This window comes from Stegostoma tigrinum, chromosome 19 (genome assembly GCF_030684315.1).
Source record: "Stegostoma tigrinum isolate sSteTig4 chromosome 19, sSteTig4.hap1, whole genome shotgun sequence".
Lineage (NCBI taxonomy): Eukaryota > Metazoa > Chordata > Chondrichthyes > Orectolobiformes > Stegostomatidae > Stegostoma > Stegostoma tigrinum.
Window position 1 is genome coordinate 34,458,575 of NC_081372.1, and position 18,190 is coordinate 34,476,764.

General features: G+C 40.9%; 1 protein-coding gene across 2 annotated transcripts in view; it reads right to left on the reverse strand.

The window, feature by feature from the left end:
- Positions 1 to 18,190, reverse strand: part of LOC125461336 (junctophilin-2-like) — a 106,416-nt gene that overhangs the window by 14,295 nt on the left and 73,931 nt on the right. The window contains exons 4-5 of one of the 2 annotated variants that reach the window (XM_048550000.2): positions 7,115 to 8,049; positions 2,033 to 2,125 (exon numbers count right to left, since the gene is read on the reverse strand). In XM_048550000.2, the coding sequence (XP_048405957.1) occupies positions 2,045 to 2,125; positions 7,115 to 8,049 (1,016 nt within the window). In that variant the 3' untranslated portion in view covers positions 2,033 to 2,044. Of the gene's footprint in view, positions 1 to 2,032; positions 2,126 to 7,114; positions 8,050 to 18,190 lie in introns of those variants that run through there. The other variant, XM_048550001.2, reaches the window with a different exon arrangement.

Here is an 18,190-nt window from a genome sequence, read left to right on the forward strand (position 1 = left end):
GAGCGGAAGGGGGTTCTGAAATAAATAGGGAGAGAGGGGGAGGTGGATAGAAGATGAATGGAGGAGAAGATAGGTGGAGAGGAGACAGACAGGTCAAAGAGGCGGGGATGGTGCCAGTAAAGATGAGTGTAGGTGGAGAGTTAGGGAAGGGATAGGTCAGTCTGGGGAGGACGGACAGGTCAAGGGGGCAGGATGAGGCTAGTAGGTAGGAGATGGGGGTGGGGGTGGGGCTTGAGATGGGACGGGGGGAAAAAGGTGGGAGGCGGGACAACCTGGGCTGGTTTGGAGGAGATGTGGTAGGGGTTGGGAGATTTTGAAGTTTGTGATGTCCACATTGAAACCATTGGGGTGCAGGGTTCCCAAGCAAAATATAAGGTAATGCTCCTTCAACCTTGGGGTGGCATCATTGTGGCACTGTAGAAGGCTCAAGATGGACATGTCATCTGGGGGATGAGGGGGAGTTGAAATGGTTGGCAACTGGGAGGTGCAGTTGTTTAGTGCGAACCGAGCACAAGTGTTCCACGAAGTGGTCCCGAAGCCTCCATTCGGTTTTCCCCGATATATAGAGGAGGCCACAACAGGAACAGCGGATGCAGTATACCACATTAGCAGATGTGCAGGTGAACATCTGCTTGATGTGAAAAGTCTTCTTGGGGCCTGGATGGGTGTGAGTGGGGGGGGAAGGTGTAGGGCCAGGTGTAGCACTTCCTACAGTTGCAGGGAAAGGTGCCGGGTGTGGTGGGGCTGGAGGGGAGTGTGGAGCGGTCAAGGAAGTCACGGAGAGAGTCGTCCCTCCGGAAAGCAGATAAAGGAGGGGAGGGAAAAATGTCTTTGGTGACGGCATCCGATTGCAGATGGTGGACATTCGGGAGGTTGGTGTGGTGGTTTGTGAGGATGAGGGGGATTTTGTTTTGGTTGTTCTTGCGGGGAGGGTATGCGAGTGATGAGTTGTGGGAAATGCAGGAGACACGGTCAAGGGCATTCTCGACCACTGAGGCGGGGAAGTTGTGGTCCTTGAAAAACAAGGACATCTGAGATGTTCGGGAGTGAAATGCCTCATCCTGGGAGCAGGTGTGGCATAAGCAAAGGAATTGGGAATAGGGGATGGCATTTTTGCAGGAAGGTCAGTGGGAGGAGATGTATTCTAGGTAGCTATGGGAGTCAGTGGGCTTGAAATGGATATCGGTTTCCAGATGGTCGCCAGAGACGGAAACAGAGAGGTCCAGGAAGGTCCCCATTCCAAACTTTGATGCCTAGCTAGTCACTCTATCCCTTACCCTAGCAACAATCTGTGATAGCCAGTCTGTTTGCAACCTTGATGTCACATACCCTGAAGTTATTTACTGAACTCAGTCACAGCATCATCAGGACTGCATTTCTCCTCCTCCATAGCCTTACTCAAAAATCGTGTCTCAGCTTCTCTGCTGCTGAAATCTTCCTCTATGTCTGTTACCTCCAGACTTGATTATTCCAATATATTCCTGGCTGGTCTACTACATTTTTCACTGTACAAACTTGAAGTTATCCAAAATCCTGCTGCACATGTCTTAGCTTGTTTTAAATCCCATTCAACCTTGTGCTCACAACTTTCTGCTCAAGAAATAATTTTGACTTTACAATTCTCATCCTTATTCTGAAATCCCCTCAGCCTCACCCCTCCCTATCTCTGCAATCTCTTCCAGTTTCAACCTTTCAAAATACTTGCATTTCTCTAATTCTGGACTGTTATGGTCCCTGATCTCAAATGCTTCACCACTGATGACTATGTGTGTTCAGCTACCTGTGTCCTAAGGTCTAGAATTCTTCCCCACCTCTGAACCTTGCTTTCCCTCCTTTAAGAAGCTCCTCAAAACCCACATGTTTGACTAAAGTTATCATCTGACCTAATATTTTCGTAAATGGCTCGCTACCATCTGTTGCTTTGTGAAACTGAAGTAAGGCTCCTCAGAATGTTTATTACATGAGAGGTGCTACATAAATACAAGTTGTTTCTGTTATTGCTTGGTTATCAGGATGAAAATTTGGTTCTTACCTTACAAACATGTCATGTTAGGAAATGAACAAACAAGACAGCTAGGCCAATGTTCAACAGAATGACCATGGCAATCATAATGGTATTAGGTCCCTGAAATAAACATAAATCATTTGTCAACATTCTGGATGTATTGTACAACAAAATGTACAGCTTATTGAGTATAACATGTTCTCAATAATTATTTCAAATAGGTGCAAATAATGTTTTTAAGATGTTTATATTCCATAAGTACTTAATTTTGCCAATTATTTATATGCAATTCCAAAACTGAACTGTTTATTTTCTTCAAGAATCCTGTAACAAGAAAAGTAATTCAGAATTCTGGAGTTTTAACAATCCAGCCCCCCGCAACTGTCTGACATGCTTGCAATGATATTTTCTAAAGCAGTAGATAGATCATGACAGGTTGAGTTTATATGGAGGCTTTTAAAAATATTTTTGAAAAGACCATGTACACTTTCTCTATTTCCTTTGAACATATTCATTGCAATGCCATTCTGGACATTTTAAACCACATATGGTATTAAAGCAGTGCTACAGTTCAAACATTAGTCAACACCACAAGTTTAATTGATATCAAGGACTTACTAAAAGTACTTATTGTAAACATTGTGTGTGAAAATAATTCCACTGTTAACTTTGATGGCACTGTACTATTAAATATTACACTTTGGTTCATTAATACTTCCCATTCAGAATGAGATTTACATAAGTTGAGATGAAGCACTATTGAACAGGACATGGGATGTATCCAGCCCATAATCAGAAGGATAACGGCAATACAATGACATTTATATTGCTTGTGAAACGAGTTGTGGATTTCTTGCAACTCATCCAGAGGTGAGTTCATCCAGAAAGGGCTCAAACTCATGTTTATCTAATGTCGGCTTTCTGTTAAGTGTAAGTTTTCATTCTTCCTGAGGAAAAGGTAGATTGTGTGTTTTTGAAATAATTCCAAAAATAAACCTGCCTGGTGATCATATTTTAGAAGCAAGTCAAACCTACATACACACTTGGTAATCTAACTTGGAAGATAGATCTGTCATTGGGCACTGAAATACTTCCTAGTTGGCTTCAGATAATTGATAAGCATAAATGCATATTGTGGCCAGAGCTTGAAATAATGTCACAAAGCTGTCCACTACTTTGAGCTGATTCATCTCCAGTAGTTTGTTCTGACAAATGAGGTGAACAACAGCAAGGGTGTAGACAAATGTCATATCTCTCTTTTTATAGGGAGCATCTCTACTATGTATTGAACAAGCAGAAGTCCTGCAGTTCAGTATGAATTTGCAAATAGAGGGCTCTTCTTTGGAAACATATACCCGAAATTTTTGTGAGCAAGATTTATTATTGTTAAAACCAACATGTTAAAGATGAAAACATTAATCAGACCTTTTCTGTTTTTCTAGAAGTTTGCAATGGTAAATGATGGCAAAATTGTCCATATTAGCTGTAATTATGCCACTGAAGCTGAGATTTTGTTCAAAATAATATGGACAGTGCTCCTCCAGAGTCTGCTGTTAAGGCATCCCCAAACTATAACCCGAACAATCAAAGAACTGCTGAGAATTTCCCCTTTTATACTATTTTTCTGACTGTAAAAATCTTTTCTAAACCCAATCTTGTAAATGAGGCATACTGGATTTTTAAACAGCACACTAACTTTATAATTAGTGCTAGTAACATTATGGAACCTGATTTTTAAAAAAAAATTAATAAATATTTCATCTTTTTATATTTGTGAAATGTCAACTTTCTCCATTATGATAAAATTAACATTTGTAAGTAGATTTAAACTTATACTTAGCTATGTTTTTTTATTTACTTTTGGGATTTCAGCATTCCAAAAATAAGTAATACATTTTAAATTTAATCAAATATGAGCAGAGAAGAATAAACTTTTTAAAATTATCTTTGTTTCTAAATAGAAAATAATATTTAGATGTGAACTTGTGATGCCAAGCATACAAAGCTACACGCCAAGTGCTGGAACATTGCAGTAGAATAGTTAGGTGGTTGTTTTTGACCGGCATAAACTCAATGGGCCAAAAGGCTTCTGTCTATGCTGTAGTCCTCCAGTAAAGGGAAAATCCCACAGTCCTATTGGACCATAGGGTTGCTCTCTTAGAGAGCAATGACTGGACGTGCTTTACTTCCAGGCAAGGGGAGATTGTCTTTCTCAATCTTACAAGGCACTGTCATTGATCTCACACTGTTGGCATCACTGCATCACAAACCAGCCAGTTAACCAACTGAGCTAATCAACCCAGTGTAAACGCTCTATGACTATAAAGAAAGTCATACTTATAGATACTTTCTTAACAACCTGCTCAGAGATGTTATAACATATCTTTGGAGAAGGTGAACTTGGACATGGGCCTCTTGGTCCAGAGACAGGCACATTCACAGTACCACAGAGTCTTGGCTGTAGTTAAATTACTTTGTTTGAGAACAGTAGTACAGAATTACTGGCTGCTACTCTGATCAACTTGGACAAGATTCAAAATCTGTGTGCCTCATACAATGCAATCTCACATAGGTTGTCTTAAATAGGCTTTCATGATATTTTTCAGTATGTGCAACTGTCCGCGCAGAATGTCTGCGTAGGAGAGGTTGTGTGCGCCTTATCAATTACTGAGGTCAAAAGGAAAGTAGTAGCTGCAGCTGACGCCAAGTTAGCAGTCATCCTACATTACCGAGTTTCAGTCACATCTTGGATGTACCTGTTGACTGCTCAGAAGCCAGCATGTGCAATATGTATGGAAGTCAGGGAAAATTGAAGACAACAGATGGAATCTAAATGATGTGGGCTGTGGTGAAAAATCTGGCAGAATTATCTGAGAAGTCCGGTGAGATCTCTTTTAATGTTAGGAGCAACATGGCGCATTCTCCGTGAGTTCTAGATAGGGAGACAAGATTCTCACTAGTGAGTGGCGAGATGCCTATTAATGAGATTGTTGCTTATTGTCTCATTAACCCCGAATCTCACCTCATTAATATATATTTTTTCTATTAATACATATTTTCCTGTTCCATATCACACCAGATAGAAACTGCATGCCAACAATTCCCAAAATGAAAGTCTGAATGGTTATCTGGTAACTCCAGCTCATCACTTGCTCCTCTGAACTTCCATCTTTGATGCCCAACACCAACATCTTAGCACATGCTTACAGGAGTGACTTTTTGAAGCTGGACACGTGACCTTAAGAAGTCATGAAGGTGACAACTGTGTTAAACTTTTATGCCAGGTGTTCGTTTCAGGGTGCCACCAGCAATCTGTGTGAGATTTCTCAACTATCAACCCATGAATACATCAAGAATATTACTAATGCCACTTGTGCTAAAATCACACAATTTCATCTAATTTACCTGCGAGATGAGTGCTGCAGCCCAGACAGTAGGTTTTGGAAATATAGCTCACTTTCCCCGTGGGCAAAGTGCCTGTGACAGTACACACTATGTGCTAAGACAGGGATATCATAATGCTGCAGAGTTCATCAATAAAAAGGATTCCATTCCTCAATGTGCATGTGATCTGTGATCTCTGGTATCATTTCGTATATATTTGTACTTGGCAGCCTGGAGCTGTCATGATTCCCATATTTTTGAGATTTGTTTCTGTGTTTGAGGGTGCAGATGTCTTCCAAGGATGGCTATTGGGAATCAAGGGCTATCCACTCCAATGATTGCTGACAACTCCATTATGCACTATTTGAATATTTTTCCGTCCCTGATGGCCCCAGGGTGAACAGTGATAAGGTTACAATGGGCAGTGAGGACAGAGTGTCTGTCACTTAGTTGGGATTCTGAAAAAGGATGCGGCTGCCGAATATTGAAATGTGTGGTCTGATGGTTAAACAGCAATTAGGGTAGGAATGTGCAGTTGTAAGTGCAAGGAAATGTCAACTATGCCACCTCTGTGCTGTGACAGTACTAGATTGGGGCTGTGCTAAACCACTGACAATGAAGTGAAACTCCAGACTGCCAGCGACCAGGTGGTGCCAATGTCAGGAATGCTGGTCTTTTCCAGTATATCCTGGCAGTGGCAAATTGGTAGAATTTGGCCAGCATCTGATGAGGGGTGCCACAAGTGGGTGCTACATAGTTAATTAGTTGAGTTTGGGATGATTACGCAGGAAAACTCACTCGGCCTCATTGAGAGAAATCCTCCATTAAATTTTACAAAATGTCGTAAGTCATAACCTAACATTTACTTTTCCTTTATTCTGATGAATCAGTATAGGCTCTTGGCCCTTCAGTAGCGAGATGCAACACAGTCCAGATCAGAACTCATTCAAAATATCTTTAAGTCACTTTGAGCTTTTTTAAAGCTTTGTTGCTCTGTCAATATAAGGAAACTGGATCCTTAGCTGTATCAAAAAAAAGGCCATTTTGAATAATAATCAGTATACAGTGATTTCAAATGGTTCAATGGAGTTCGGTGTACCAAATATTTGCTGAAGTTTATTCTACTTTTTCATTCTGTAAGAGTTCACACAGTAGTATGCCTCCACCGCACTGAAATTTTCACAAAATTAAAAGTATAGAAAACTTTTCCACATTTGCATGCATTTTGAAAAACGTAAGGGTACAAGCTTGTGACTTAACACAGTAAAAGATCTGATCCATCATTTAATTTGATTCTTAAATACAATCAAGCTACTATTGGCATGATAAATGTGTTCTATTCCATGGAACCAGCTGGCAAAGGATAGAAGTGAAGACAATCTTTAAACACCTGCATATTTACTTAGACTTGCACATTGCGGCATATGCCTCCTAACCCAACAACTACATTTTCTATCTGTATCTATTTATAGGGTCTCAAATGAATCCCCAGTTAACACCTGCCACCTGTATGCAATTAATATCCAAATCAACAATGTGGCTTTGCTTTGCCCCCTTAACGTGCTTGGATTTTGATGTCAATGTAACAATATATTTTGAGGATATTTATAATGTGGAGTATTTATCTAGCTGTTCTAAAAGCCAAATTGTGTCATAGGAGATAACAATTTGCAGATCAGTTTGTAAATCCACGTATTATACCCATGGCTCTAACGAAAAACTCACCTGATCAAATGGTGCCACGTTTGCTACTTCTTTCCCAGCTGTGCCAGGTTGTGTTATTAGTTTAGGTACTGGTTTTGACATTGGTTTAAGCCCAGGCTTGGGTTCAGGCTTAGACTGAGGTCTGGATTCTGGCCGGAGTTGAGAGAGTTTTTCCTGTTTAGGAAGCGGTACATTTTCTTGCACTTGAGGCACTGGCTTTGGTTCTATTTCAGGCTTTTTTGCTTTGATCTCTGCTTTTGGCTCTGGTGTTAAAGGTTTTGCTGGGTGTGCTTCTTGCTTAACTGGCAATAATTTTACAGGAGTTTCATCATCCACTAAATCTAAAGGAGGAGGTCCCACTTGTGTCCGCACAGCATAACTGTGGTAGCTATCATGGAATTTAGCATCATGCAGCTGATGTGGTGGGATGGGTTCTCTTGCTTTGATCTTTTGATTTGTATTAGGTTTGCTTTCAATTCTTTCCAGAGGCTTTATGTCCAAATCATAGTTGTTTTGTAGTTGCTCCTCCAATTTAGTAGGGGTTCTTCTGTTGTTCTGGAGACTGGAGGTCCTGAGAGGATTTCGGTCATTGACAGATGACCTGTTCTCAATTTGCAAGGTCAGTAAACCAGAAGGTGTTCCAGGATGACTTGTGGACTGGTTACTTTTATTTGGCTCACCATTCCAATTGCCAGGACTCAAGTGGCTTGAGTCCTCCATCTTGGGATTTGATCCTCTAACTTTTCTAACCTCTGGTGGGGTCTCCAAAGGACTTGGAGAAGGGGTGCCAGCAGGAGAGGACTCAAGTGGAGTTGTGGCTTTCTCATGGAGTCCAGGCGTCTCTGGAGGTGTAGGTGGAGGCTCTTCGATTGACGGAGGCTCCTGGTCTGTATTTTCTACATTATTTCCATTTTCTATCAATTCCTGAAGCAATCTTTTTTTCTGATATTCAGGACCTGTAAAAGAATATTTAGCTGTTTAGCAGTTTCACAAAATGCAGATGGCTCAAAATTATTTCAGCACAGTAACAACAAAAACTTTTATAGCCCTAAAATACAAAGATTTAATACATTTAATTTCAACCACTGAATGCAGAATGCAGCATATAATTGACAAGTTTCTACACCTAATACCAGCATACACTCACCAGAGTTTTTCAGTTCCTTGTCATGATGTTTCACTTTCTTTAACTTAGCGGCTTGAAACAATAGCCTACTTGAAATACATGCGTAATGAAATAATGAGATTTGCTCCAATTAATTATGAGTATTCTGTTGCAAAAGCATAAACCAAGATCTGAGAACAAAATCAAGAAAGTCATTCCAGATGCTTTGCAAGTAACTGCTAAATCCTTAGCTTAAGTATTGTATGCAATTCTAGCAACCACACTTTAGGAAAGATGTTGCAGTTAAAAAGTGGGTTGGGTGGGGGGGATGGTCAGGGTAAACTTACTGCTAGGGCTGTAAGACATTATTTACATGGGACTGAAGAATTGGATTATTTGTCTTCAACACCTGTCCCTAAACTACCACTGCTTTTTCAGAATTTGCCAGCAACATTTCTGTTAACTTTAATCTTAACTTTTCTAATAATTTCCCAACAAACCAGCCTTCCACAATGCTCTCTGCATCAACATTAAGTCCTCAGAGACCAAGTTTTGTTCAACTATTATAGTCATGCTTAAATGTGCTCAACCTTAGCTCTCAGTCCAGCAATGCTACAATTTTACATGGTTTTATCCGCACTCACTCTCTAAAATCACTGGCATTCGAAGTTTTCTGTGCCCCTTCATTTCTGATCTCTTGCACATCCCTGACGTTCTTCACTTCAGCTCTGATGATCATTCCTCAATTATAATTTCTTCCCTAAACCACACTGTCATCTAGTTCTATCTTCCTCAAGACATTCATGAAAAACAACAATAATAAAATGTGAGGCTGGATGAACACAGCAGGCCAAGCAGCATCTCAGGAGCACAAAAGCTGACGTTTCGGGCCTAGACCCTTCATCAGAGAGGGGGATGGGGGGAGGGAACTGGAATAAATAGGGAGAGAGGGGGAGGCGGACCGAAGATGGAGAGTAAAGAAGATAGGTGGAGAAGGTGTGGGTGGGGAGGTAGGGAGGGGATAGGTCAGTCCAGGGAAGACGGACAGGTCAAGGAGGTGGGATGAGGTTAGTAGGTAGCTGGGGGTGCGGCTTGGGGTGGGAGGAAGGGATGGGTGAGAGGAAGAACCGGTTAGGGAGGCAGAGACAGGTTGGACTGGTTTGGGGATGCAGTGGGTGGGGGGGAAGAGCTGGGCTGGTTGTGTGGTGCAGTGGGGGGAGGGGACGAACTGGGCTGGTTGAGGGATGCAGTAGGGGAAGGGGAGATTTTGAAACTGGTGAAGTCCACATTGATACCATATGGCTGCAGGGTTCCCAGGCGGAATATGAGTTGCTGTTCCTGCAACCTTCGGGTGGCATCATTGTGGCAGTGCAGGAGGCCCATGATGGACATGTCATCAAGAGAATGGGAGGGGGAGTGGAAATGGTTTGCGACTGGGAGGTGCAGTTGTTTGTTGCGAACTGAGCGGAGGTGTTCTGCAAAGCGGTCCCCAAGCCTCCGCTTGGTTTCCCCAATGTAGAGAAAGCCGCACCGGGTACAGTGGATGCAGTATACCACATTGGCAGATGTGCAGGTGAACCTCTGCTTAATGTGGAATGTCATCTTGGGGCCTGGGATGGGGGTGAGGGAGGAGGTGTGGGGACAAGTGTAGCATTTCCTGCGGTTGCAGGGGAAGGTGCCGGGTGTGGTGGGGTTGGAGGGCAGTGTGGAGCGAACAAGGGAGTCACGGAGAGAGTGGTCTCTCCGGAAAGCAGACAGGGGTGGGGATGGAAAAATGTCTTGGGTGGTGGGGTCGGATTGTAAATGGCGGAAGTGTCGGAGGATAATGCGTTGTATCCGGAGGTTGGTAGGGTGGTGTGTGAGAACGAGGGGGATCCTCTTGGGGCGGTTGTGGCGGGGGCGGGGTGTGAGGGATGTGTCGCGGGAAATGCGGGAGACGCGGTCAAGGGCGTTCTCAATCTCTCCCTCTCTCCCTATTTATTCCAGTTCCCTCCCCCCATCCCCCTCTCTGATGAAGGGTCTAGGCCCGAAACGTCAGCTTTTGTGCTCCTGAGATGCTGCTTGGCCTGCTGTGTTCATCCAGCCTCACATTTTATTATCTTGGAATCTCCAGCATCTGCAGTTCCCATTATCTCTGAAAAACAACAAGTTTGTCCAAGACACTGGTCATCTGTCTTAATTTTTTTTTAAGTTTCTTGATGGTAAATTTTATTTGATAATCACTCATTGAAGCATATTGGGACATTTTAACATATTAAAGATGCTTAGTGTAAAATTGTTGTGGGTGAGGGCAGATTTAATCAAAGAGTTGAAAATTCTGAAGTGTTTTGACAGGTACGTGCAACAGGAAGCTGGCAGCATCAGTAGGTGTGTGTGAGGTGAAATATTTTACTGGTAGATATGAGTCCCAAATGCTGCTGGATGAGCGACAAGAGGTGCAATGGATCCACTGAGGAGCATGTGAGTGTGGTGTTGTGCAGGAAATGTCACATGAAAATACATTTACTGTTGTTGACTTCTGTGTGAAGTTTCCCTGCCAAGTCATAGAGTTATAACTCTGGAAACTGACCTGGCTGGGTGCCTGTTAAGAATAAATAAAGAGGAATTGTTTCCAGTGGTAGAAAGGTTACCAGAGAATATGGACTTAAGGATACTGACAAAAGAGCCACAGGAGAGATTTAGAGTTTTTCTTTTAATTCTAATATGCATTAACTACAGGAAAGGGTGGCTTAAACAGACTAAATCATTACTTCTGAAAGAAAATTGAGTAAGTTTTTGAAGGGGAGCGGGCATGTGGAAAGAGAAGGGGAAAGGGACTAACAGGACAAACCTTTTGAAAAAGTAATCACATGCATAATTGTTAAGTTGTCTCTTCTTGTACACTATGATTCTATGAGAGAATAATATTTTCCACTGCTCATTGTCTTTATTCAGGATACTTTTCTTATCCCATTATCAGTCCATTCAATATTACATGATGAAAGCTTCTGCCATTTAATCTTTTCTGCCCTCTCCCTAGCAAAGGCCTTCTCTTTATCCCACACTCTTACCTGTTACTTTTCTAATTTTTTACATTTCTAATTTTTCTCAGTTTTGGTCAAAGATCTCAAATCTGAAATAGCAAGCAGAGATTTCCCAGAATGCAATAAGAGGCAAGGGGAGCTGCAAAAATATTGGGAAGCCCTGATGAGATTAGAAAGCCAGCAAACTGATAAATTGTCTGATGTAATTAGGGGCCATTTAAAGTTCTAGCATTTGCTAGGGGTGGAACAGCTTCTTGCCATGTGTGGAAGTGGTAGCTTAGTGAAGGTGACTTCCTTGTGACAGTCCTAAGTGAAATAACTCACAAAGGCCAGTATCCCGTCAACAAGTCAACCTTTATTTACACAAAGATTCATCAATTCATTAACTGATCCAGCTCCCTCAGACCCAAATCTCAGAATAAGCAAAATGTCTCACACTCTGTTTTTACCTGTCAGCCAGGGCTCCCTGATGGGACCAGGTTAACAACCTCAATTGGGGAACTCATTTTATGAGGCCCACCTGGCTGACCGTATTACAATCAGCACAGGTGATAGGGAATTAGTGTCAGAGTCAGAGATCCATGAACCTAAGAGTTACTGGCAGCAAAGACCATGTTCAAAAAGCAAATGCCTCGAGGGGTTTCTTTGCCAATCAGAAGGAGATAGTCCTGAAGAAGGGTCAGATGATCTGAAACGTTAACTCTGATTTCTCTCCACAGATGTTGCCAGACCTGCTGAGCTTTTCCAACAATTTCTGTAATAGTTTTCACCTGTTTAAGGGTCACTCCATTTTGTGTCAAACTGGTGTTCTCCTGTCAGCAAAGTCCACTTCTACTTGAGGTTAAACCAGTAGGAGGAGCTCACCCAATACCCTTAATTAGATGGTGAGCTCAGAGGTAGCCTTCAGGAAAAGACATTTCCCAAATGCGTCCTGGCTCAAGAGCTAAGACTGGGAGAAAATGGATGAACTGTACTGAATGCTACCCATATAATGATAATGGGCTTAGGAGTACCTGAGAGTGGTGACTGTGTTAAAAGCAATCCATGTCATAATGGGATTGGCTGTGGGGTAGTTAAAAAATCATGGAAGGATGGAATCAGGCTCTAAAGTTATTGAATATGATGTTGAGCACTAGAGGCTGTAGGGTCCCCAAGCAGAAAATGGGACTGTGGGATAGCAATATAGACTATATTTTGTTTTCTTTTGTTTTAATAATGCTGTCTTGATTTGGTTTTTAACAACAAAACAGATTATTATGCAAAAAGAAATGACGATAAAATGGAATAAACCAAACTATTTACATATGATACAAATTTAAGGATCTCAAAATACATGGCCAGTTCAATCTCATTAATCCTAACAGAACGTCTTGAAAATTCAAATACTAGAGAAAACTTGCTTCGCTATCACAGAGTGGATTTGACTTAGCTGTGTCTTCAATTCTTGGTTTGGAAAATATGATCCCCTTTTCCTAGACTCTTTGTATAACTGAGTGTAGACATTTTCAGCTTTGAATAACTTCAAATACCTCTGGTTTGGAATTTCAAAATCAAACTCCTTATACTGAAGTAACCTACTGTGTAACAGTTATAAACTATCTCCCTTCTTTGTGGGCAACTATTTTACACATCCAGCTTCAGCCAAGGAAACTGCTCAAATTGAAACTCAAAAAGCTTTTTCCAAGCTATGGACAGTTTCTTTTTGATCAGAAGAAATATGTTTGACCTTCTACACTGCAAGCCTAGTGTACAGCTATTTATTTTCTTCGCTTGCATAAACACTCTCAAATGAACAAATTCCCATTAGCCTCCAAGAACTATACATCTCAAACTATTTTGAAAGATATATTTTTTAAACATTTACAGAAATGCTTCCAAATTAACATTAAATGAATCCATCGATACAATAAAACTGACATGCTACTATTTAAAAATCCAAAATAAATGGCACATTTATGGCACTGAATAAATCACATATCTTACAAGACTTCCTATCTAAATACCATGCCTTACAAGAATGGGTCTGAGGCTAGGAATCCTGGGATTCAACTCCTGATTTTCCAAAGTTCATACATTTACAAGGTGCAAGTCAGGAGTGTAAAGGAATACTCACTTGCCTGGATGAATACAACTCCAACAACACTATAGAAGCTTGATAGCATTCAGGACAAAGCAGCCCACTTTATCTCATTTATCTTTAGCTTCTAGATTCTTTAAAAAACAAATCTCAAAATGAAAAGGGTGAAAGATTGACAGCACGGTGGTTCAACAGTTAGCACTGGTGCTTCACAGCTCCAGGGACACAGGTTCAATTCCAGCCTTGGGAGAACGTGTGAACTCCACACAGACATTGTCCCCGGGTCTACATAGGCTTCCTCCAGGTGTTCCGATTTCCTCCCACAGTCCAAAGATGTGCAGGTTAGGTGGATTGGCCATGTTAAATTGCCCATAGTGTTCAGGATTGTGGGGGTTCTCAGGGGATGGGTCTGGGTGGGATGGTCCAAGAGGCGATGTGGACTTGTTGGGCCGAAGGGCCTGTTTCCACACTGTAGGGAATCTAATCTTAACTTTTATTCAGCAACAGACCAAGCAAAGAATACACAAACAAACAGAAGCTGCATTTGCTTCTGGCAACATACAGGGTTGTTTTGCCTCTAATTTACAATCAATGAGTTATCATTGCATCCCATTGTCATCTACTGGAAGCGAGTATTTAAGTTTTGTCTGGCTTGTCATGCTTTACACTGAAATACTCTATCATGCAGAAGTTAATGTTATTCCTTCTCAGTATCCTCATTTTCCTCCTCAGAAGACTGCTGCTGCTCACCGAGCTCTTCAGAGCCCATATATACTTTCTTTGTCTGGTCCAATTGGACAAAGTACATAATGCCAGGACTGCGTGTCCTGTAAAGCTCTTGCAAACTGATTGAAGTATTGGAGCATCTCCTTCACCATATGGTTTGAAGAATGGGACATTTTGTTTTTGACACTGAGAATTGTATACATCACTCAATCTGATCTGATTTTCCCAACTTTCTGATCAATGTCTTTTGTCATTCAGGTGTTTGGAATTCTGTCCAAAGTCTTACATGCTTTGGTTACATTGTTATGGAGGTAGGAATAACTGGACTTAATGATGACATACAGACGTGTTTGGAAGATCTTCATGGTGTCAAATTTATCGCAAAGGTTATGAAAAGTCTACTTCAGTACCAGGCAACTGCCAGGGAGGGGGATAGTATTACTAGTTGGAAGACAGAGGTCATGGTAGGGGCAGAGGATAATAACTTCAGGTTTCTGAAAATTAAATTGGACGAATGTTCTGCTGAGGCAAGCAACTGGTGAAGTAGTAAAACTGGGTGTCATCAGCATCAATGTGGAAATGAATAGTTTATCTAAAATATTTTTGTCAGCTTTTAACAAGATACTCGCAGACTATATAAATATATATAGTATACAAAAACAAGATTTTCTCAAGGAAAACAAAACGATGAATTACACACTGTATATTGGTCGCATACAAAGTGCCACTTTTGTAAATGTTCGACTTTGCAACATTCCATCATTCAAATCAATTTTTCGTTTTCATAATTAATCCCAAACCCAAGCTAGACAAGCTTTGTAGAGTTCTTGTTTAATCCAATTTTGTAACAGGAGATCTACTTATGTTTTGTACATTAACAAAGAAATTCCTGCTGTCACAGATGTCACCTTCTCAACAAAAGCATTCTTCTCTGTTACCTTCGGCTATAGCAGGCAGAGCTAAATCTCAAACTTACCACCCATTCTTTTTTTGAAGCAGCTACTTTTAACTGTCAGTAGCAGTAGGGCTTTAAATAATCAACGATTAAAGTAATAAATTTGGGGGTTCGAATTTAATACCACCCTGAGGTGGCTGGGAAGGGAGTTGTATGGTCAGGGAAGAACATGTGGGATGGGGACTCTGTTACCTTCATGACTTTACCTCTCTGACCCACCAAGTTAAGTCAATCAAAATATTTATGAGCTCAACCTGCCATAGCTAATACACAACCAGCAGCAAGTGGGGCCAAGCAATATGGGCAGCCAGGAAGATGGGGTGCAAGTTCTTCCTACTCAAGCAGTCTCTATCCAACTGAGTAGCTTTCAGACAACAAAGGCTACCCTTCTGGGAAGTTGCTGTTCTTCTCTTTAACCTGATGTGTTCCCTCCCACCAGATAGTCTTACCCTACTCTGGTGAATCACAACTTTAAACACAGTCAGCCTATTCAATATCTCCTATGTACTGAATTTTAGCCAAGCCAATGTCTTAACTAATTCCTAAATCATTATGGATTTCAGCACTAGCATCATCCTTTGTAAAGATAGATGAAAGTATTCATGTAATATGAACACAACAAATAATATGAGCAAATGTGTTAACTTCAACTAACTGACCAGTGGGAGGTTCCCAATGTCTAACATTTCAACCTTTCACATAAGTAAACTGCAATGCTGTTTATCACGTAACACCATTGTAGCGGCCCACATTCTGAGAAACCATGGTAGGAAGGAAAAGACCTTACCCATTGCATGACCTTAACTCAGTTTATTAGTTTGGGAAATATTGATAACGTAGACAACGCGCTGAGATGGATAATGCATCTTACTATTTAAAAAAAAAAGTGCATTGGTATTATGTTGGCAAAGTAATAGTTTCAATTGAAATTTCCAAGTAAGTTTAACTTGGGTCACCTCACGAGCAGATGAATAGCAGGGTGGAATCACTTCTGCACATGCGAAGAGGAACACAAAATAAGCTGTAGTGACTGGGTCATAAGCAGAGCCGAGATGGGTTGCAACACAATCAACAAGATGCGTTAGCAACTTCCATTTCTGAATATCAAAAAGTGCCATACAACCAAAAGTAAGGCAAGTCTCTCTTCAAATCTAACTGGAGCCAATGGATGATCACTTTCTAGGTTTCTCTTGCTACACAAGTCTTTTGGCCTTGACTAGGCCTCAGAAAGAGCAATTCCTTGGGCTGTGATTGTTTTTATTGGCTGAACACAAAACAAATTAATCAAGATCCAATTATCCTGTTAAGGTTTGCTGTGAAACAAGTGAAGCTCAATATTGACATGCTGAGTGAAATGGTATTTCCATTTCAGGATGGCCGCATGCCTGAGATTCACATACATACCAGTCAAAAATAAACCATCTGGCCAATGTTAAAACTATCCAGTCGGGATAAAAAAAAATAGACTACCATTACACCAGCTGCCAACTTGCTGAAAATGGATAAGCTGGTTATGGATTGCAATTTACTGCCTGTCTATTTTACTTAGTCTATCTCCAAATCTTTCAAAGTATTAAAATGGATTAAAAACCTTGTACTAAATTCATGTATGACATTTAGTTTATTTGTGTCTCTACCTGATTTAAAATGGTACACAGTGACAATAAAATGCTGTAGTGTTATGAACACGATGGTAGGTGTCAGGCCAATTTAGAACATGTAATAGATTTGACTAAATTGGAAAAGTGTAGAAATTAATGACACTCACTTTTAAATTGTGCTATAAATGTCGTATTCCAAAATTTTGACTAAAATGAAAAGAAATCAAGCTTCCTCTGATCTTTTCTTCTCCTATATCTCCTTTCCACTTCCGCCTATCCTTTCCTTGTGGATGTTAGCAAGAACTTCTTGCAACTAATTCTGCTCTAACATTGTCAGAAATCAGTCCAACAGTTTTATTTAAAAACACAAGCTGTCAGAGCTTTGCTCCTTCTTCAGGCATTAGTGAAATGGTATCAGACACAGATTATAAGTAAAAGATCAAAGGATCATTTCACTGATAAGGATGTATTAAACAAACCTAAAGGTGCTGTTACCTCTTTAATCAGTTAAATGGTTTTAATTGAGTAGCATGTCCCCAAATTCCTTTCAAGTCACAGTCATGAGAAACTAAAGGTTTCATCAGTGACATTTTAGGTCAGATAATACATGAGGCCTTGTTTAGAATCCGTGTTTTGGTTTGGAGTCAGGCTGGTTTTATTTCTCAAGTAGGAATTTATAAAATGCCACATTGACTGAATGTCTACAAATTATGTGCACTTTGGACAAAATAGAATGTATCTGCAAATACAAATTCACCCCATGGATTCGTATGTGTGTGCCTGTGAGCGCGAGAGAGAGAGAGCGCGAGAAAGTATGTGTGCATGTGTGGGAGAGAGGGAGTATATGTATGTGTGTGTGCACATGGTGTGTAGGACAGAGCATGTGAGAGTGTAGGTATGTGTCTATGTGTGGGAGGGATAGAGAGTGTGTGTGTGTGTGTGTGTGTGTGTGTGTGTGTGTGTGTGTGTGTACATGCGCACGCGCACTTGAGAGACAGAGCGTGTATGAGAGAGGATCTGTGTGAATGAATGGGTGTGAGAGTGTATAGAGGATAGTGCGTAGTGTGGTGGGGCCACCTCTATGGTGACATGATCCCAAGATCCCAGTTGAGGCTGTCCTCATGTGTTTGAAACTTGGCTACCAGCCTCTACTCAGATTCTGCGTTGTGCATCCTGAAGTCCACCTTGGAAGACGTTTACCCTCAGATCAATTACATTCTGATAAAACTAATCCTAGTGCAATTAATTAATTCTCTCAGGGCAATGATTTGAAAGGAATTTGGGTATTTACAGTTACGTATTAATCAGGTAGAAGGTTTCAATTGATTAAAGATCTAACAGCATCTCCAGTTTGTTTAATACATCCTCATCAGTGGTGTGACCCTTTGATCTTTTACTTATAAATTCTGAGTCTGATACCACCTCACTAACATCTGAAGGAGGAGTGAGGATCTGAAAGCTTGAGTTTTTAAATAAATCTGCTGGACTGCAACCTGGTGTTGTATGATTTCTGACCTAGATACCACATTCTAACACCAGCACTTCCACATCATCCTCTAACATTGACATTATTCAAAGAGACAAAATGGTATAATTCATACCTTTTTCTT